Source organism: Carettochelys insculpta, chromosome 12, assembly GCF_033958435.1.
Source record: "Carettochelys insculpta isolate YL-2023 chromosome 12, ASM3395843v1, whole genome shotgun sequence".
NCBI lineage: Eukaryota > Metazoa > Chordata > Testudines > Carettochelyidae > Carettochelys > Carettochelys insculpta.
The window spans coordinates 31,403,187-31,425,298 of record NC_134148.1 but is presented as its reverse complement, the minus strand read 5'-3'; the positions used below and the strand labels follow the sequence as shown (position 1 = coordinate 31,425,298).

At 48.1% G+C, this 22,112-nt stretch overlaps 1 protein-coding gene across 2 annotated transcripts in view; it reads right to left on the bottom strand.

Moving 5' to 3' along the window:
* NTRK3 (neurotrophic receptor tyrosine kinase 3) overlaps positions 1 to 22,112 on the bottom strand; it is a 346,470-nt gene that overhangs the window by 119,740 nt on the left and 204,618 nt on the right. For both annotated transcript variants that reach the window (XM_075006317.1, XM_075006318.1), the window contains exon 12: positions 5,395 to 5,583. In XM_075006317.1, the coding sequence (XP_074862418.1) occupies positions 5,395 to 5,583 (189 nt within the window). The remainder of the gene's footprint in view (positions 1 to 5,394; positions 5,584 to 22,112) is intronic.

Below are 22,112 nucleotides of genomic sequence, written 5' to 3'. Positions count from 1 at the left end.
CCATCTTGCCCAGTCAGCAGCAGCAGCAATAAAAGCAGGCTCTGAACAACTCCAGCATAGTTATTTTTACTGGGGCTGGAGTGCCCAGTTCTGAAAGAACATCCCGAACTGGCTGTTCACCACAGACACAAGCTGAGAATTGCTGGAGTTTCAGGAAAGTCTGATCCCTTCCTGGAAAGTATTTTTCACGTGTGAGGCCTTTTCTTCCTGGTTCTGCCCTGGAACAGTCTCAGAAAAGCCAGTTTTCTGTCAAGAACAACTGCTCCTGACAAAACAGGAAGCCAGTTGAACTTTTGCTACCATGTTCATATAGAGCCTGAGGGCACAGAATCAAGAGGCTCTAATTAATAATGAACTCACCATATCCACATCTTATTATTACTACTACTATCTAAAGCAAAGTTCGACTCCAAACCCTTTCATGTCAACCATCTCTGAAGCTTGTAGATTTAAGAAATTTCCAGCTTCTTCCATCACCCATCTGGAACCAACACTGGGGACAAAATGGATCCTTTGAAGTCTGGTGAAGACTGATAAATTGGCACTAGAGCGGAGAGTCTCCATTGTTATCAACAAGCACAGATGGCCATGGTCAAAACAGTGACATTTGGTCCCTCCCACCAGCATCAGGGCCCTGAATCAGTGTTAATGTCTCCAGGGCAGATGCTTGTCATTTTTTTTTTCAGTTGCCGCGTGGTTAAATTTTGTAGCAAACTTGTGCTTCCTGCCCGCAGGATCTGCTTGCCATTTTCAGGAAATGTTGAAGGGTAGAATGAGTCACGTTTTGCTTCAGCACTGCCAACACTCCTAGGATGGCTCCTTCTGACCTGTTGCATGCGGAATTCTGATGAGTTCCATTCCATGTGGTGCCCCATCCCAAAACAACTTGCATGCGTACAGAAAAGAAACAGCTACTTCCAGAGGACAGTGAAGACACAGATTCTTCCATGCCCATCGCTCTACCTGGACCCCAAGATCTCAGTTCAGCAGACAGGCTCACCTGATCAGGGTCCCCAGAAAAAAGGGACTCCTTTGCCACTGCTTCCTTGGGCTGCGTCTACACGTGCACGCTACTTCGAAGTAGCGGCAGTAACTTCGAAATAGCGCCCGTCACGTCTACACGTGTTGGGCGCTATTTCGAAGTTGAAATCGACGTTAGGCGGCGAGACGTCGAAGTCGCTAACCCCATGAGCGGATGGGAATAGCGCCCTACTTCGACGTTCAACATCGAAGTAGGGACGTGTAGACGATCCGCGTCCCGCAACATCGAAATAGTGGGGTCCTCCATGGCGGCCATCAGCTGGGGGGTTGAGAGATACTCTCTCTCCAGCCCTTGCGGGGCTCTGTGGTCACCGTGGGCAGCAGCCCTTAGCCCAGGGCTTCTGGCTGCTGCTGCTGCAGCTGGGGGTCCGTGCTGCATATACAGGGTCTGCAACTAGTTGTTGGCTCTGTGTATCTTGCACTGTTTAATGAAAGTGTGTCTGGGAGGGGCCCTTTAAGGGAGCGACTTGCTGTTGAGTCCACCCCGTGACCCTGTCTGCAGCTGTGCCTGGCTCCCTTATTTCGATGTGTGCTACTTTGCCGTGTAGACATTCCCTCGCTGCACCTATTTCGATGTTGGGCTGCGCAACGTCGAAGTTGAACATCGACGTTGCCAGCCCTGGAGGACGTGTAGACGTTATTCATCGAAATAGCCTATTTCGATGTCGCTACTTCGAAATTAGCTATTTCGATGTAGCGTGCACGTGTAGACGTAGCCTTGGAGAGCAACATGTCCCATCTTCAATGTGACACTCAGCTTAACCCCTGCAACGGTGCGAGAACTACCGGAGCTCAGGCTTTCAGTTAGTTTTTCTCTTTTTTAAAGCATCTGTCCAGGCCATGGTGCTGCCAATGAGCACAGAGTCATGGCTGGAAGAAGTAAAGAGAATGGCAAGGCATGGAAGGGGGCAGAGCTTAAAGTCACAATGCCAACACGTCCCAACACAGGGACAGGACAGTGTCCTTGCTTCCAGTCCCCTTCCCCAAACCCACATCCAGCAAGCTACCAATGACTCTTCCCTTCCATCTCTCTAATTCTGGGAGCAGCAGCAAGTAGGTGAGCGAGAGAGGCGCTCTGGTAGGAGACTAAGACAGGTAGACAGCGAGCTCCAGCATCCTCCTTCTTACTGAGCCAAAAAAAGCAGCACATCCATAGTCAGAAGCGAACGTCTGCCTCATCGCAGACAGCAGTAATTAACGGGCCTGCAAGAGTACCCCCCACAGGACAGGTTTGTGCAGAGGCAGCAAGGGGGGGCAATGTTTAGCAGGCAGCATGCTGCTTCCCATATTTCATCTGCAATGCCATTATGCAGAACTAAGTGGCTGGGAATAAACATCCATCATTCCCCCATGATAAGCGATGTTTGTTAGTGCAGAGGGTGACGGAAATCTATATCACACCAATGTACTATTAATACTGCATTAAGCACTGGGAGCTTTCTCTCCTCACTGTAATTCACTAACAGCTGTCTGCCCGTCCTCAGCCCAAACATCTGGCATCGCAGCCAGCCAGAGGGGAGGGCCAAGGGAAGGAAAGGGAGAAGCTCCTTTCCGAAGTAGGTAGCTGATGCATTAACAAAACCTGTCAGCCAGCGTGGATTATGAATGCTTTTGCTAGTGACGAGCTTCACAGTCTGATATCCAGCTGGTGGATTTAGCAGCATGGCAGTGGCGAGATGGGCAGGGGCTAACCACCACTCATGGGTCCTAAATGAATGAGTCTTACTGGTTATAGTTAACCACTGGGGAATGGAGAAGCTCCACCCACCCACCCACTAGAACAGGGGGCTGCTTGAGCAGCTCCAGTGCAGCCAGAGCAGCCCTCACCTGCAACAGGCCCCGCCTGGGAGCACTGAGGGCAGGCACTCTCCAGCCCATCCACAGCAGCACTGGTCCATGGCGGCCCAGGGCGCACTGCAGGTGGGGTGACTCCAGTCTGGCTGGAGCAGCCCCCATCTGCAGCAAGGAAGTGGGGCTGGAGCAGCCCTTCCCAACCTCCCCCTTCCACCATTTGATTGATTAACAGGTTAAACTTAATGTTAGTTAAGCATGTCCAAGCAGTGCACCAACCCCTTATCTGATTGGACTCTGCTGGGTATGAATGCACTTGCCAATCTAAAGGACTTCACCTCTCCTTCCCAGACGGAAGGGGGAGGAGGGAGAAATATGTGTGTCCAAGTCCTTGAAAGAAACAAGCAGAGGTCCAGTGTGTAAAATGGTGGGTGGGTACGAACAGTCACTCACCTCAAACCGGACCTGACAGGCCAGATTAGGGCTGGGCAGGACAGCTTGGGTAAAACAGAAACCAAATGGAAGTTGCAAAGAAGTTCCAAAAAAAAAAAAGGCTGTTTATATTTATTTAAAAAGGTGAACCATAATACTTCCAGGACTCAAGCAACACAGCCACTGACATAACAGGGAAGTTGGCCTAAATAAGAGCTGCAGGATTGGGCCCTAAACCATACTAAACTAATGCTGGAAACACAGAGTCCTACAGATGCTTCTAGGCAGGTAGCAGAGATAAGAGTTTTTTTCCCTGTAATTCGTTGCGGGTGTATTTACTTATGATGTTCAATTCTCCCCCGTGCATTGATCCAAATTCCAGCCCCTTGTAGTTCTGCTGTGTGAGGAACTTTGCAGATCTTAATTAAATAGAACACGTGAGAGTCTGACCAAATTCAATCTACTTTCTGGCCAGACTCACAATATTCAAAGAGAGCCCTGGAACTCAGTAAACTGAATCCTTTGATTTTCAACCACCACTACTTCAATGGTGCTCACACTCCAAAAAGTCAGCATACTTTGAAATACCATTGAATACAGAGAGAAGGGAGAGAATCAAACCCGCGATAGTCTCTGTTTTGAGATGGAGTGCTATAAAAATATAAAGCATAAATACGATACAAAGAAATCCCATGTTATTTGGATCCTGCCTAACCAAAACACTCCACCCCTGCCCTGTAAAAACAGACCAAAAGAAATACATTAAAATACAAATCAAAGGGAAAGCCAGGCACAGTAACTAGATACACCCCAGTGCTCTGGTGATTGAAATGCAACAAGCTACGACCCAGGAGCGGAGGCCCAGCTCATGTTACTCGCATAGACTGTAAGCAATAGGCCCAGCCCTTGACATCTCAGCAGGAAGAGAAGGGTGCGCTGTTCGGGCTTATCTGATTGCAGAAAGGCAGCCATGGGGAGCCAAATTCCTGCCTAATGTTCAGTTCTGGGTGATGTTTTAGTGGTTTGGAAGTTTGAGTCCTACGAGTCCCTTAGAACTCGGCCGCTGACTCAAATTTTTCCAGCCTCCCAAATGTCAAAAGCAGACTGGAAGTCTAGCAAGAGTAGACTTCCCAGCAAGATACCTGGTACTCCCTGCTTCTGGTCAGGCCAGAAAGATGGTGACAATAACTTTCCTTGTGACATTTTGTAACATCCAAATCCTGGCTGGAAGCAAGAAATGAAAAATATTCCAAGAACCTGAACAATAACGGGTGAAGGGAGGTTGCTTCTAGGAATTAGCAAAAGCTGAGGATGCAGCAAGCAGTTTCCATCTGACATGCTGACCATGTGTGGGCTCCAGGTACTAAGGGACAGTTGCCGAAATGCAGTTGTGCTATGTGGTGTGCAAGAGTTTAGCTCTTTATTTTTCCGATCAGAGTGTACGAGGGCTCCCGCTAGGCTCGGATGGACAGTTTATCACCTGGTGGGGAAGTTATTTGCTATTTAATCGGTTCTGCTCAAATGCAGATTTCAGGCTTTTCAGATGCCCCACTGAGCGTAAGAAATGGAATGTCCAAATTGGTGGTTCTCCTGCTCCAAGTGTTTTTTGAGCATCTGCCCTATCTGCAGACACACAGTTTGCCCTTTGCACTGCCTGTGTAGGTCATTCAAGGAGGCGGCTGGAGAAGGAAAGGGAGATGCATCCTTTCCTCACAAAGGAAGCAGGTATCTTGAATGCCCGGTAATCTCAAGTTGCAATTGCTCATGTCGCTGGGACAGGGCCCAAAGCAAATGTCTGCAGCTCCGTTCTAGGCTGTTTCTGTCCTGAATGGGGAAGGTGAAGAGTGGGTGGTGGTAGGAGGATGAAAGTGGAGTGGAGGGTGAGGGTGGGAATTCTCCTTCTGAAGCGTCTACATGTATGTTGTGATTTTTGAGACCTGAGATCTACCTTGGGGTTCATTTCATTTCTGGACGATACACAACGCATTATCCTTCCCTACCGCCCCTTCTTCCTCTTCCTTTTTCTCTTCCTCCTTATCCTGCTTTCCCCACCCATTCCTCTCCCCCGCTGCCCCTGCCCCATTTTTGTCCTCACATGAGGAGAAAGATCCAGCTGGATATGGCACTCACATGTATCCGGTTTGTGGCAGTTGTGGCCTTGCCGGAAGTACTGGGGGTTCTCGATGACAGGGATACGAGTCATGCCGATCACCACCGTGTCCGGGCCAGCATCCAGCGATGAGGGTGTGGTGATGCCATGGTTGATATGATGGAGGGGGCTGGCAGAATCCTCCTCCCCACTGATCACTGCCACAGGACCTAAAGCCAAGACACAGAGAAAGGTCAGACAATACAACGAAGAGACAAGTGGCTCAGATCCCTGTGTGGTTCCTTTGTTCACTAGTCCAGACAGTGCACCTGGGTTAGTTGCGTCAGCTGGATAAAGACTAAACTAGCCTCCCAAATGGAGTTAATTACCTTGGGAACCTCCCAAGCAATGCATGGGTGTTGGAGAGAGCCGGCTATCCTCTGCCCTACACAAGCGAGTGAAACAGACTGACGGTCCCGAAGAGGGAAGTATTTTTCCTCCAGAACTAAAGCATAGGCAGCAACAGAACCAGCTTCAGACCAGTCCTGAAGGACAGTTGAGCCTCTATGGTGTTCAAACACCATACCATTGAGCACTATTATACGAGAACAGAGATAGATTATATAGGTAAGAGTGCAGGCTGGAGAAGCAGCATTCACAAATAAATCTTCCTGGGTCTCAGGCTTCCCTCAGATGATGTCTCCCTCTCACCACCTGTGCGTACCTCTTCCTTCCCCCTTCCCCTGCCTGCCTGCATGCATGCAACCCCTGGCTCCCGCCAATGTGCCTCAGAACCTGGGACCCACAGGAGTCAATCCTGAGTGTATCACAGTAATGATATCCAACCCCACCTTCCAGTGTGCTGAGCAACCCACAACCCCTGCACCTGAGCCTCCTCCTTGCCCCCAAATCCAGAGCTTGGGCAGAAAGAGGGAGAAGTACCTAAGATAAACAGACTGCTCTTGGGCGGCAATCCAGGGGAATCTGCTCAACCTTCTCCACCAGCAAACAGCTTGTTGGGCTGTTCTTGCCCAAGAAGAGGCTACAGGAGGTCTTTCCACCTGAAGAGCTTCTCCTTCTTGTTGCCATGCCACAATATTGGTTTTTCCCTGCTCCTCCTCCCTCTGGGCTGCCACAAGTACCTGCAGCCAGCGCCAGGAGTGAGGTCCAAGCATGGTGCAGAGCCAGCCAGCAGCAGGAGCAGAATTTGGCTGAGCTCTAATAGGCTCAGGAGAGGCCCCCTGCTCAGCTTCTCTTGCCACCTCAAGTACTTTTTTAACTCCCAATTCCCCACCTGCTGCTCAGTTCCAGGGATGCTTTATCCATCCTGTCACTCAGTTGTACTGCTCAGCAGCTGGCATAGAGAAGCACAGAGTCTCTCTCTGCACCATCCTTCTAAGCCAAGGGCTGATGTTTGTCCCCTTGTGGGAACGGACTGCTGGGTGAGCCACTGCAGAAGCTGCACAGTTGACCTGTACACCCAGGTAGCTTCCTCCTGTCTCTCAATGTACCCACATCCACAGTCACCTTAACACCTCCAACACCGGTCCCTCCTCCTTCTGAGACACCCCAAAACACTTCACCATCTGGAGATGCCTCCCTGCCCTTTCACAGCGTCCCACCCCAAACATCACAGACACACACACTTCCGATCACACATGCCCCAGCATGGCAACACACTCATCCTATCACCATCAAATGTGCACACTCAACCCTTCCTCACACAAACAGGCCCCCCCAACTCTCTGAGCATCCAGTATGCACACACACACACCCAAAGCCCAGACTACAGCTGCTGAGGCCTGACAAAATGCGCAGGTGAGTTAGTAGCCAGGTTCAGCTTCTCAGACCCAAGGACATTGTACAAACCTCAATCAGACCCTGACTCTTACAGCCTCAATATAAAACTACCCATCAGTTTTCATGATGGAAAGTTCTCAAGGCCAGAAAACCGCACAGAACTTCAGAGGCCAGGAAGCAGCACTAGGAGTTGGTCTTTCCACAAGCCCCAGGATCACAATCGCTATTCTCCCACTGCCCACAACTAACGTCCTCAGCAAAGCCTAAAATTGCAAGCTCCAGCCATGTGTCTTGCATGAATAGTTAACTGTGAGAAGCTTGGGGTGGGGCAGAATCCAGTGTCAGCTTGTGCTGGGACGCATTCCTGAAGCACCCAAATCAAACACCCTGCAACTTATTCAGAAATAGAGGGACGAAAAATCCCAGCCATTGGGTGAAGTGTCTCTTCTGTTTCCCAGAAGCTACCAGGGGCTAATCGAAGGTTTACTACAATGAGCAGAACCATTGCATTCATGCTACAAGCCCATTCAGAGAACTCCACCTTCTACTACCTGTGCTTAGCAGAAAACGTCTCTCTCCTGCCACTATTACTAATTGCAGAAATACTATCTTCTGTAGTGCTAGCAACAAAGGAGAGAGTCTTGAAGTCATTTTCCTCTCTTTGCAGTTCAGAGAGGATCCAGATAATACGGGCTTCATTCAGACATCCTAACTGCACTAATCTATTGTAAAGCCAGCTAATTTCTCAGACTTCAAGTACTGTTTGTTCTTCGGAGTGGGACATAATAAAGTTATTGTGTAATTAGCAGACTCCTGGCAGCCGTGACAGGTGTTTTACTCACAAGAAAGAAGTCTCTGCCGTTATTGTGAGTTTCTTTTGGCAGCTTCTCGCCTTCTTTCAGCACGCACATTTACTCGCAGCTCCTGTGATTTTGCAGAAAACGCAGAAGAATTCAGCTCTCCTGCGAGGTGCTTGTGTGAGGACTGCCACTACTGTGTTTCTCCAAACACAATGAACAAAAAGCAGTTTCAGTCTCAATGACTTATTTTAGATGGAGAGAACACGCCCACCCACACCCTGCCAAAGAAAGAACAAAAGCAAAGCCTTTTTCATGGTACATCTCTCCTTCGTCACAACTCAAACTAAGACGAGAAAACAAAATGACAACTGTCTCTGCAGCCAGGAGGGTTTCAGAGTGCAGGACACAGAACACATGTCAAACTAGATACGAGAGCCATATGCTCAGATAATGGACCAGATTTTTTTTTAAGCAACTCCATGAAGGTTTTACAGTAGTGGCAGAGGATCTGGTTCCTCTCCTCAGGCAGCAGGATATTTGGATTTGGGGGAGCTGATGGAAGTGCTAGTCAGCTGATAGGAAAACCCATTCTCAGGAGGTTTCTAACTTGTCTCCCCAAGCAGCCAAAAGTGGGATCAGCACTATACTTCTGGGACCTGTTCCAAACTGAGCCACATTTCTGAACCCTGGGAACCCCTCCCAGCTTTAATGGTTCGTAACAACTCAGTGATGCCATGCTATTCATTTGCAAACTGGATGAAATAGAATATGAGTGTACTCTTGATCAAGGTCATGAAGGCTGGGAGGGGAGGCAAAAAGGGAGGGGACAGTAACCAAGGTTGCCCTAGGGCCAACTGAGAATGACAGACTTGTAACACTGCATTCGTCAAGATAACAGCTGTGTATGAAGCTGAATGATCAAGACACTTAGCCCAGGCAGCTCTGCAGAACACAAGAGGCTGCCTGTAGAGGTGAGCACACCTTGTAACCCAATGGCTAATGTCTACCTAACCAGACCAGCACTGAGGCCTTCAGGCTAACGTTTCTGTCTCTCAGGCTGAAGATGCACTTCCAACTGAATGGCAAGAAGGCAGAATGGAGAAGAGGCAGGGAAGAACCAGTGAACAAGACCCATTACAGTAAGTCACATGAAGTTCATCCAACCAAGATCAATATAGTTCTGTCCAGTTAAATATCTCCAGCAATGGGGGTCACCTTTGGGACACTAGAATCATGCTGTCCTACCTCACCGGCAGGAGGTGTTTCCTGAGAGTCGTTCTATAGTTTCCTTCTTTGTTTCTGTTGTACTGCTCCTATTTCAAGCCCTTTTGGAATCCCAGTCCCCTAAGTATCCCATGATTCTTGATCTTTATGCTCTTCACGTTCTTTCTGTATTTCACTCTCAGCTAACTCCCCATAGCAGATGGTCACCCCCAACTCTCCTCCTCCATGCTCAACCCACACCCTCTGCTTTCTTTTACTCTTCCATCAATTCACATTTCAGTCAGACCAGGTCCATTCGACAGAGTTCTACCAGCATGACTCGCATGACTGGAGCGCTGCCATGAAAGGGTATAAACTGTTCAGGAAGAACAGGCGAGGGAGAAAAGGAGGAGGAGTTGCACTGTATGTAAGAGAGCACTATGATTGCTTGGAACGCCAGTGCATAGGGAGAGAAAAAGCCTGTTGAGAATCTATGGGTCAAGCTTACTGGTGCAGGCAGCACTGGAGATGTGGTGGTTGGTGTCCGCTTCAGGCCGCCAAATCAGGATAATGAGGTAGATGAGGCTTTTTTTGGACAACTGAGAGAAGTTTCCGGATCGCGGGCTCTCATTATCGTGGGGGACTTCAATTACCCTGACATCTGTTGGGAGACCAATACGGCAGTACACAAGCAGTCCAGGAAATTTCTGGAGAATGTTGGGGATCACTTCTTGGTACAAGTGCTGAAGGACCCGACCAGAGGTCATGCGCGGTTTGACCTGCTACTTACAAACAGGGAGGAACTAATAGGGAAGGCAGAGGTGGGTGACAACCTGGGAAGCAGTGATCATGAGATGGTAGACTTCAGGATCCTGACCAAAGGAACGAAAGAGAGCAGCAAATTACACACCTTGGACTTCAGAAAAGCAGACTTTGACTCCTTCAGGAACCTGATGGGCAGAATCCCCTGGGATGCTACCATGAAGAGAAAAAGAGTCCAGGAAAACTGGCAGTATTTTAAGGAAGCCCTATTGAAGGCACAGAAAGAAACAGTCCCGATGCGCAGCAAGAGAAGTAAATGTGGCAGGAGACCAGACTGGCTTACTGGGGAAATCCTTGGAAAACTTAGGCACAAAAAGGGAGCTTACAAAAAGTGGAAACTTGGACAGATGTCCAGGGAGTGATATAAAGGTATAGCTCGAGAACGTAGGGCAGTTATCAGGAAGGCAAAAGCGCAACTGGAATTGCAACTCGCAAGAAATGTGAAGGATAACAAGAAAAGTTTCTACAGGCATGTTAGCAAGAAGAAGGTGATCAGAGAGGGTGTGGGGCCCCTGCTGGATGAGGGAGGTAACTCAGTGACAGAGGATGTAGGGAAAGCTGAAGTACTTAATACTTTCTTTGCCTCTGTCTTCACGGACAAGGAGAGCTCCTGGACGAACGCGATAAGTGATGCATTGTGGGATGAAGGTACACAGCCTTTGGTGGGGAAAGAACAGGTTAGGAGCTATCTAAAAAAGCTAAATGTACATAAATCCATGGGCCTGGACCTAATTCATCTGAAGGTTCTGAGGGAGCTGGCGTATGTCGTTGATGAGCCCTTGGCCGTTATCTTTGAGAAGTCATGGAGATCAGGAGAGATCCCGGATGATTGGAAAAGGGCAAATGTAGTGCTCATCTTTAAAAAACGGAAGAAGGATGATCGAGGGAACTATAGGCTGGTCAGTCTTACATCCATCCCTGGAAAAATCATGGAGGGGCTCCTCAAGGAAGTCGTTTTGAGGCACTTGGAGGAGGGGAAAGTGATCAGGCATAGTCAGCATGGATTCATGAAGGGCAAGTCATGCCTGACCAATCTGATTAGTTTCTATGATGACATAACTGGCTCTGTGGATAGGGGAAAATCAATGGATGTGATTTATCTTGATTTTAACAAAGCTTTTGATACAGTCTTCCACAATATTCTTGTCAGCAAGTTAAAGGAATGTGGATTGGATAAATAGATGGTAAGATGGATAGAAAGCTAGCTAGAAGGTCGGGCCCAGAGGGTAGTGATCAACGGCTTGATGTTGGGATGGCGGTCGGTTTCTAGTGGAGTGCCCCAGTGTTCAGTTCTGGATCCTGTTCTGCTCAACATATTTATCAATGACCTGGATGAGGGGTTGGATTGCACTCTCAGTAAGTTTGCAGATGACACTAAGCTAGGGGGAGATATAGATATGCTGGAGGGTAGGGATAGGGTCCAGAGTAACTCAGACAAATTGGAAGACTGGGCTGCAAGAAATTTGATGAGGTTCAATAAGGACAAGTGCAGGGTCCTGCACTTGGGCTGGAAGAATCCCAAGCATTGTTACAGGCTGGGGCCCGACTGGCTCAGTAGTACTTCTGCAGAAAAGGACCTGGGAGTTGTAGTGGACAAGAAGCTGGACATGAGTCAACAGTGTGCCGTTGTAGCCAAGAAGGCTAATGGCATATTAGGTTGCATCAAGAGGAACATTGCCAGTAGATCCAAAGAAGTGACTGTTCCTCTTTATTTGGCTTTGATGAGGCCGCATCTGGAGTACTGTGTCCAGTTCTGGGCCCCCAATTATAGGAAGGATGTGGATACACTGGACAGGGTGCAGCGGAGAGCAACCAAAATAATTAGGGGGCTGGAGCATACGACTTATGAAAAAAGGTTCAGGAAATGGGGACTGTTTAGCCTGCAGAAGAGAAGACTGAGGGGGGACTTGATAACAGCCTCCAACTTACTGAAGGGAGGTTGGAAAGAGGCTGGACAGAGGCTGTTCACAGTGGTCACAGATGGCAGAACACAGAACAATGGTCTCAAGTTGCAGTTGGGAAGGTCCAGGTTGAACATTAGGAAAAACTTTTTCACTAGGAGGGTGGTGACACATTGGAATGGTCTACCCAGGGAAGTAGTGGAGTCTCCATCCCTGGAGGTGTTTAAGTCTCACCTGGACAAAGCCCCGTCTGGGCTGATCTGATGGGTTTGGTCCTGCTCAGAGCAGTGGGCTGGACTCGCTGGCTTTTTTAGGTCTCTTCCAGCTCTATTGTTCTATGATTCTATGATACCTATGTCAGTTAGAGGGGCCAAATAAAACCCCAGCCACTAGCTGACATCTATGCCAGCAAAACCCCCAGGGCAGACACAGCCATGTCAACAGAAGCCCAGCTAACCTCATTCTGGGAGGCAGCACAACTATTTTGACAGAAATATGCCTTCTGTCGTAGGCAAAAGCTGTGTCCACATTAGAAAGCTCTGATGGTACGGCTATGCCTGGAAAGTACCTGTAGACTAGACAAACGCTCAGTCTGAACAGAGAGCAATTCTTCGGTCATCAACCCTAACAGGCCTGAGATTTAAAAGTGATCCCAAAGTGCCTATTAAGGGTCTTCATGTCCCAAGGCAGTGAAATGGTGTGGTCGTGGACACACTCCAGGGTAAGTGAAAGTTAAAGAGATGACAGATCTACTGTACCAGATTCAAGACATGCAGGGCCTTTTGCTTCTACGTTACTGATTCCCAACCACTTCCATCATGGAAGCAGAGAGGTTTAATCATTCCTAATAACTCTGGGCCAAAACTATTGCAGGCCAGGATTTAAATCAGTGATCTTTCACGCTTTTTTAAAGACAGAACATACGTAAAGAGATCTCCCCAACTAAAACTAGGGGAATTAGGGCAGTACGCAGTGTGGGGAGGAGAAAGCAGCATTTTGTCCCAGAGATGCCCTCAATTCAGAATGAACAAACTTATTCCTATGTGAGATTTGTCCGATCAGTTAATAACATGCATAGTGCTTTGAGATCCACTGAGATGAAAGGTGCAACGGAGAGTCAAGAATATTGTCAGGATCCTTATACATACACAACACGCGAGAAACACTGACTGGTTTGCATTGAAATAAAAGCCACCACGAGGCCTTGTTTATCTCCTCTCAGTGAAGTTCACAAGCTCCAGCAAACAGGAGTACACCTCTACAAGTTACCCAGCCCCAACAGCTTCAGCACTAGTGCACTCTGCAGCTCCATCAGCATCCCCAACACTCACAACTCCTGGTAGTCACTGACACAACACGAACGGCTGAGAATGGAGCCGTCTGATGGTTACACTGACTTGCATGACATATTGCTAAGCGTATACCCACCCCTTGCTGAGAACGAGCCTGCACCGCTTCCCCCTCTCGGGCACAATGGAATTCAGTGCAAGGGAATGCACCCATGGTAATCTGAAGGTCATTACCCACACCTTTGTTTGGGCCAGAGCCAGAGCTGGAGACTAGCACATTTAGCTATTGGTTAGCATCCAGCTGCTGCCTCCCCACTCCCCAATGTACTCAGGAGCCAGATAGTATCGGCTGAATTCCGTACAGGGTTTACAAATAAATGTTTAGTTCGTGCCAAGCCTTCCCTTCATTCCCTTGTCATTTGATTATTTACCTTTGTTGTTTTACGTTTCTGCTAAATCTCCAGCTCTCTGCTCCATTCTTACATTTCTGTCTGCTCCATACACCATCCTGTCCCACCAATGGTGGCATCTCTGGCATTTTCTTTCACTCCCATTGCCCCCCATCTCCACGTTGGGTGAGCACCTGTCACTATAGCTTGAGATACTGGATTCTCCAGCGCTAAGTTAATCATACTGCCCCTCTGACACACAATGATGCCGATGAGGTATCGGAGATGCTATGCAGACGTAATGGACAGATCCTGGAGACATTATTGGTTCCAACTAGTTATTGATCGCCTTTCATATTGTACCTATGGGTGTGATTGGCTCTGCTGATGGCCGTGTCTACACTTACAGAAAACTTCAAAATGGCCATGCTAATGGCCAAATCAAAGAATACTAATGAGGTGCTGAAATGCATACTCAGTGCCTCATTAACATGCTGCCAGCTGTAGCACTTGGAAATTCTTATCTGCTAATAGGAATAAGGGGATTTTGAAGTTGGCAGGGTCCTTTTGAAAAGGGCCCCCATCTGGACGAGCCGCATAGGAGCGAAAAGTGGCAATTTCGAAGTGCCGCAGCCAGTGGCATGGTAATGAGGCGCTGAATATGCATTTCAGCGTCTCATTATTATTCTTCGATATTACCATTAGCATGGCCATTTCGAAGTTTTCTCTAAGTGTAGATGTAGCCGATGTGTATGGTCTTCAATATCTCATAGAAATAAACCATGTATCCATAATGTAATTTTTACACTCGTGGGTATACTATGCATACTGCACCTGCTAACCACAAACAGACACTGAACTTAATGTACGGCACTGCTGAAAGACCAGATCCTGAGATCGTTATTTCGGCAAACTCCTATTGGCTTCAGTGACAGATTTTCTGACTCAAGCCTGAGAAAAACTGAATAAAAACGGACATTAGGATTTAAGTGTCTATGCAAATCTATCCAACTGTACAAGTCAAATGGATGGACAGGTGGATACACAGATGCACATCATTTTATACTGCCAATGCAGGATACGGGTCTAGGGTAATTTGTGGTATACCCACATGAGATCTTGGAATAGGAATGAAACTGGTCCGAGTCTCCAATGAACTCAAACCATATGATGGTGCGGGTGTCTGTGGATAAACAGGTCTGTATTGTGGGTATTAATATTAATTACTGTATAACACAATCACCAGTTAATTTTTGAAGAGTTTTCTCGGTATCTTCTGTGGGATTTTATCATTCTGAAACCGCAGAGATGCAAGGAGGGGTTAGGGGCAGAGGTTGGATTTGGTATGTGGCTAAAATCAGGGTAGCTGGGATTGTTGTACAGGGAAGAGGGTGATGGATTGGACATGCCCTCAGAAAACCAACCACCGACATCAGAAGGCAAGCCCTCGGTTGGAACCCCCAAGGAAAAAACAAAAGAGGGCGCCCAAGAAACGCCTGGCATACAGACCTGAAGGCAGACACTGAAAAGTCGGGATGCACCTGGTCAGAACTGGAAAAGATCACCCTGGACACGGAACACTCTCAAATGGTCATCAGTGGCCTATGCTCCAAGATGTAGGTGTGGAAGAGGCTTACTACTACTACTACCACTGAAGTCAGGTCAAGGGTCAGAGTCATTCATACCTGCTGCAATAAAGCAACTATGGTCCCTGGGGGCCCATTCATGACTCCAACAGTCGATTCAACTCCATGGTTCTTTTTTTTTTTTTTAAAGAAAAACTCTCTTATTTGGTCGTTGTAACTGAAAGTGCCTGTGCTCCTCCTAGACAGACTGATGGAGAGTCTTGTCAGTGATGCCCCTACACCAGCCACTAGAGGCACAACAAAGAAAGATCCCCAGATCTCCTTTCTGCCTCCTTCTCTCCCGCTCCGGCAACATCACAAGCCAGGCCTATTTGTAGGCCCATCTGCCTCCCTTCTCTCATCTCCAGCTACTTCCCTCCCCGCACCCTCACCCTACATTCCTTCCAGTTCTTTCCCAGCATTATGGCCATTTTTCTTCTCCCTATTCTGGATTGGAGCCTCTTCTATTCCCACTGCTGCAAAATCCTCCCTCTTTTCACTTGCCAAGCACATTTTCTCCCATTCTTCTAATTCACCTGAAACCCACTGTCTCTGGGGACTTTCTCCCATCTTTTCTCCAGCGTGGTCTCCAGGGCTGACCAGCTCTGGTTCCAGTTTTTCTTGAAACTCAATGAAGCAGGACACCATTCTTATACTGTAGCTATAAGGTGCCTAGTGTATTTACATGATTATACATGCCACTTGGTTTGAAAAAAAAAAAGTAAAAATAAATATCTTGGAGAGCCCCTGTTCACATGATCATATCCTAATGGTCCATCACTTAACAAGGCTAGGTACTGTATTTTCTGGAAAGATACAGGCATCATCATTATGGAATACCTTATAAATAGCCAGAGATTAGAGAAGAGAAGATAATGGTCACTCCACACATATCCGTAACGTAATGAATTCTCCAAAGCACACATGCACAGAAGCAAAAGCTCCATCATGCTAAGGCAGTAACCTCTACTGGGCACCTGGAAGGCAGGCCAGGCAGGTTGTAAATGATGATGATCTGTGTTCTCTCAAGCCATGACATTCTTTATTGCACCAGAACAGCCCTCAGAGAGGAGTCAAGTTCTTTTCTATCACTGGAAAGATCAAAGAAAGACAAAGTACCTACCTTGCAGTCTGATCCTCCTTAAATCTCCTCCTCGTGAACATAAGGGATTTTCAAAGCCAGCTAGAGGATATGGATACGCATTTCTCATTCCTTGCAATGGGGAGCAGACATCCCAATTCTTTAGGTGACTTTGGAAAGCTCAGCCTATAAATAACACAACTCCCAAATGCTGTTCTAGAAAGACGTGGTTCTAGCTACACTACCAACCCCAAACAAAGGACTTCTTCACACAGCACATAGTTGACATGTGGAACTCCTTGCCAGAGGAGGTCATGAAAACCAAGACTTTAACAGGGTTCAGAAAAGAACAAGAAAAATTCAAGGCAGTTTAGTGCATCAGTGGATATTAGCCAGGATAGGTAGGAATAGGCAGCCTCTATTTGTCAGAGATTGGAAATGAACATCAGAAAAGGGATCGCTTTTGTGATTACCTGTTCTGTTCACTCCCTCTGGGTCATCAGGCATTGGCCTCTGTCAGAAGACAGGATACTGGGCTAGATGGACTTTTGGTCTGACCCCATGAAGTCATTCTTATGACCCTAAGCAAGTGGATATGTCTTCACTACGGAGAAGATCGACCCCGTTGTGGTCAATTTTCAGATTTTAATGTAGAGCCTCTGGTGGGAATGTGCTAAATCAAACTCACAGGGTGCCCTGTCAGTGCTGGTACTCCTGCGTCTCACAAGAAGGAAGGTAAATCACTCTTGTTGACCTCCTGCAGGGGAGATGGCACGAAAGCTCGAATTAAGGTATGTCGACTCCAGCCACATAATTAATGTAGCTGGAGTTGTGTATCTTAATTCCATCTCCCCCTTTAGTGTAGACCTGGCCTAAAGAAAAGTACATTCAGACAGGAGAATGTGCCCACACTGCCACCAATAAGAACTGCCTTTTGGAAACTGACTTTTGATCCATGCAGACAAGTGATGACTCGCTACAAGAGCTAATTGGGCCTCCCAAATTTCACTCTATAATACAAAGAACCACAAAATGAAGCCATTTAATTAAGAACTATAAAAACCATAACTAAAAAATCCCTCTTTTCCCCAACAAACTGTGCTAAAAAGAAGCTACAGAAAGTGCTGTACAAGCCCTCATTAACAAAAAAAATAAAATGATCCACCTTTCAAAATCCCACTGCCCTTCTGGCCTGACCTCAAACCTTGATTGGTGCTTCCATGCTTCAGTGACCTTAATCGTAAATTCAATACATCAAAGGGTCATATCATCCGCTGGCAGGTTGATGGTTCTCAACCAGAATCTTCCAGCCTTGCTTCAAATCAGGAGATGTATTTATTTATAACCAACGGATACAAAAACAGCTCCAACCTTTACATTAAAAAAATCCCAACAACAACAACAACAAAAGCACCAATGTGTTTCAAAAATCCCAACCTTTAACTGGAGCTGAAATCAAACACCGACTCATCCCCTGGGGTAAGCTGTGTACCAGCAGGGATGGCAACTGAAACTCATAAAACAGAGTAAGTGAAAGCACAACAAACACAATTAAAACTCCGGCCATGCCCAGAGATGGATTGCATTTACTGTCTCATAAAGAGCTTTGTTCTGTCAGGCAAACAAAAGGAAATCAATTTCTTAATTTTTATTGGCAGATATGGGCACCGGGCCAGGTTAGCACTCACTGCTTTCAAGGCAGGGACCTAACTTGAGGCTGACTCTCCCCTCTCTGCTTTCCCTGCTCGAAAGGACATTATTGCACCTTTTTGTCTCTGGAATATCCTGGTGTGGCTGCCTCTTCTTTCTAGCTTTGACGTCTGCCGCGCATCAACCACTGCTAGACGGACCTGGGCCACACTAAGGTTTGAAACCAGATTAGCACCTTTCTAGAAAGCCATGATCCTAGTTCTCATTGAACGATATACTCCACAGGAGGCGAGAGGTAGAATTGGGGCACATGGGGAAAAGCCTGAAGCAAGTGCACCTGTCACGGACACAGCTCAGTTTCAACAGCTACACCGAGGCAGACCCGTAACGCTGAGAATAGATGCCCCCGTGTGAAGGGGGAGTCATGACCCCACTGAATTCAGCACCAAGTACCCCGAATGAGCTGCTCCCATTGGCTCCCCAACGGTAGAGGGGAAAAAAGAAAAGATTACTGCATTTCATCTCGCAAGGGCCGCCCAGCTCCCGCTCCCATCCGTTCTGCCCCATATGCCCTCTGCCACATGCAGAAATAATCCACAGTGGCAGTGACAAACTGGCACCCAGGCCAAGTGGAACACCGGACAGTAATTGTCCAAAGGAATTTGATGCACATCACAGAGTAAATCTACTCTTGGGTCTCTCACACTGCTGTGCTCTTCAGACACAATAACCCCCAGGGTCCCCTCAAACTAGAAAGCACTGGTTCCACTCCCATCACCCCTCACAGCTTCTCTCCTGTAAGCGAGATGTGGGAGTCCCCAAACGACACAAGCTCCGGGGAGCTCTCCCATGGTGGCATCCCCCCCTTCTCAGCTTTATTTATGCAGTTTCGATGTGACTCCTGAATGCCCTCCCACACTGCGCATGGGAGCATGAAGATCGAATCGGCGTTCATGCCTCACATAGCACAAATACACAAATCCAGCAGAGGAGCGCAGACAAAATTTCCAAGACAATCCGAAAATTTCAAGGGCAGGCACCCAGCAAGCCAGCACCACGTGCAAACCCAATTCGGAAGCCAGCTCCAATGGGAACAATGGCGCGGAGGCTGTTTTGCAGCGGTGCCCAAAGCCGGGGGGACCAGCTGTACCAAGTGCCTGCAGCACCGGAAGAAGTAGATAGTCAGAAAAGTCACTAAACATGACATGGGAGTAACTCAAGGGGATACTTCATCCTTACACCTCAAAGCTATTAAGCATTAACTAAGCCTAAACCTGCCTACCCACCAAATGAAACAGAGTGAAACACGGCAGCTATTTAGTAAAGCACAGCAACACTTCCAAACAGCTCAGGAGAGGAAGGAAAGCAAATCATAGAATCCTAGGGCTGGAAGGGACCTCAGGAGGCCATCGAGTCCAGCCCCCTGCCTAAAGCAGGATCAACCCCAACTAAGTCATCCCAGCCAGGAACTTGTCAAGCCCAGACTTAAACACCCCTAGGAATGGCGATTCCACCTCCTCTCTCTGCAACGCATTCCAGTGCTTCACCACGCGCCTGGTGAAGTAGTTTTTCCTAAAATCTAACCTACTCCTCTCCCTCTGTAACTTCAAGCATATTTTAGTAAATGCAGAGAGGACACCAGTATTTAGTTACCACACCTGTGCTGGGATGAAACAGAACACGAGCTAACAGAACTACGTTTATCCCATCTCCGACTGCTCTCACGACTCCCTGAGCACATTTGCTTTGTTCACTTTCCAAAAGTGGATTTTTCTAAGCATCAGAGCTGCCCGCTCACCCTGGGATCTGCGAATCCAGCTGGAGTCTTTCTGGCTCACTCATCAATCACTAGCAAGAATGCTCCTGGGATCTCCTCTTGGTACGCTGTGTCCATACCAGTGATATCGGCTTTCACAGCATTAATGGGAGCAGAAAGGCAGGTCTGTCAGCCAAAAGAGCCGATCTGCTTTGAAGACACAACAGGAGCAGAGGAGGGAAGCAAGGAAATCTACAGAGTCACTCCTGTAATCAAACTTTCGTTATTCAGTGTGTATTTTGGGCTTGATGCTCAGAACTGTGGGGTGCCCACAGCCCTTATGGACGTGCTGGTGTTCATTCTCTCCAAAAGTTGGACCCTTTGCTCCATTCATGCCCTTTTACTTGGGAGGGATGCTGGCATATATACGATATGGACCCTACCAGAGAGGCACAAGGGATGCACTGCAGTATTTTGAGCTGTAGTGTTGCAATTGTAGGCCACCTTTCTGACATGCAGGAAGAAAGGGCCCCTGTCAACAATGGGGACACAACTCTCTATTGTTCGAACAAATTCGCCCTGCAAATGGCATGCTGTGCGCCCAAGCCACAGTGCCCATGGAATGCACAAGTTGTTTGAAACAAATGCCACAGTGGGATAAGGGTGGGCAGATCAGGAGAGACTGGCATTAATACTTGCAAACACGCCTGCGCTGCCGGCTCCAATTCACCATTTTGTAACATTCCTGTAGACATAAACCCGAGCAGGACACGGGTCCCTGTCGACTCATTTCTCACTGTGACTCAGGTGAGAAGCCATCTGCCTTTGAGCTAAAACCTCCTGCAGTACAACTCTCACACCAAAATCCAGATTCACAGCCGTCATGCAGTAGTAAGGGGTAAGGCGGCTGTGCTTAGGGACCCCACATTTGGAAGCAGACCTCACATCAAGGTCTCGCCTGCACGACTCTGGTCAGCTACCCATGCAGAAGCCAAACTCGGCAAAGCACTTTCCCGGCGGAGACCGGATAAGACGGCTGTGCCAGCACTATACTTTCGCAGATGTAAGACTATCGCTTAGTGCAGAGTAGCTGCTGTGCCACACTCCACGTGGCGTGTCCAAGGGGCTACACAACACCAAAGCCAGTGAATTCTGGGTTGGATGGATCAGAGGAGCCCAGCAAAGGCTGAAGTCATGGCAAAAGGTAACTAGGATTCCTACCACAAGAAGAATCCTTCCCTCCCCTGTTAGTCTATAGGACTTCTTGTTGTCCTTCCCCTTCTGTCACCAAGGCCCACAATCAACCAATCACCTTCTGGCAATGCTTTACAATGGACAACAGAACCCCCGATTTCCCACCTCTGTGTCCTGTACCAGCTCAGACTTCCAAACGGTCCAGCATCTCCCAATGCTGAGTATGCTGCCCCTGTACGTCACCTTTTCATAGCTGGCTATCTGCCTCCCATTTCAGCTGGAGTCCCAAAGCTTTCACCTCGAGGGCACCTTGCGCCTCCAGAACTGCGCACACTTTATGACACACTAGATGGGCAGTTGCTGGGGAAAGGCCCCGGCACTGCCTATCAATCTCTGGGCTCACTCATTCCTATCACGGATACACCGTAAAAATGAGATGAGCATTTCATTCGAACGGCCCTGCAGAGGGAGTAGGGAGAGAGCACAGGGCCAATTGATTTCCAGCATGTCTGCTCTTTACCTTCGGGTATAAATACAAGAGCAAAATCAGTTGGAAGAACACCGTGTCAGCTGTCTAATCTCTTCTCGTCACCAGGGCTACGTCTACACGTGAAGCCATAGCTTATTTAGATGTAGCAACATCGATGAATAACGTCTACACGTCCTCCAGGGCTGGCAACGTCGATGTTCAACTTCGACGTTGCGCAGCACCACATTGAAATAGGTGCTGCGAGGGAACGTCTACACGCCAAAGTAGCACACATCGAAATAAGGGTGCCAGGCACAGCTGCAGACAAGGTCACAGGGCAGACTCAACAGCAAGCCGCTCCCTTAAAGGGCCCCTCCCAGACACAGTTGCACTAAACAACACAAGATCCACAGAGCTGACAACTGGTTGCAGACCCTGTGCATGCAGCATGGATCCCCAGCTGCCGCAGCAGCAGCCAGAAGCCCTGGGCTAAGGGCTGCTGCCCACGGTGACCATAGAGCCCCGCAGGGGCTCGAGAGAGAGCGTCTCTCAACCCCTCAGCTGATGGCCACCATGGTGGACCCCACTATTTAGAAGTTGCGGGACGCGCAATGACTACACGGTCCCTACTTCGACGTTGAACGTCGAAGTAGGGCGCTATCCCCATCTCCTGATGAGGATAGCGACTTCGACGTCCCGCCGCCTAACGTCGAAGTTAACTTCGAAATAGCGCCCAACGCATGTAGCCGTGACGGGTGCTATTTCAAAGCTAGTGCCGCT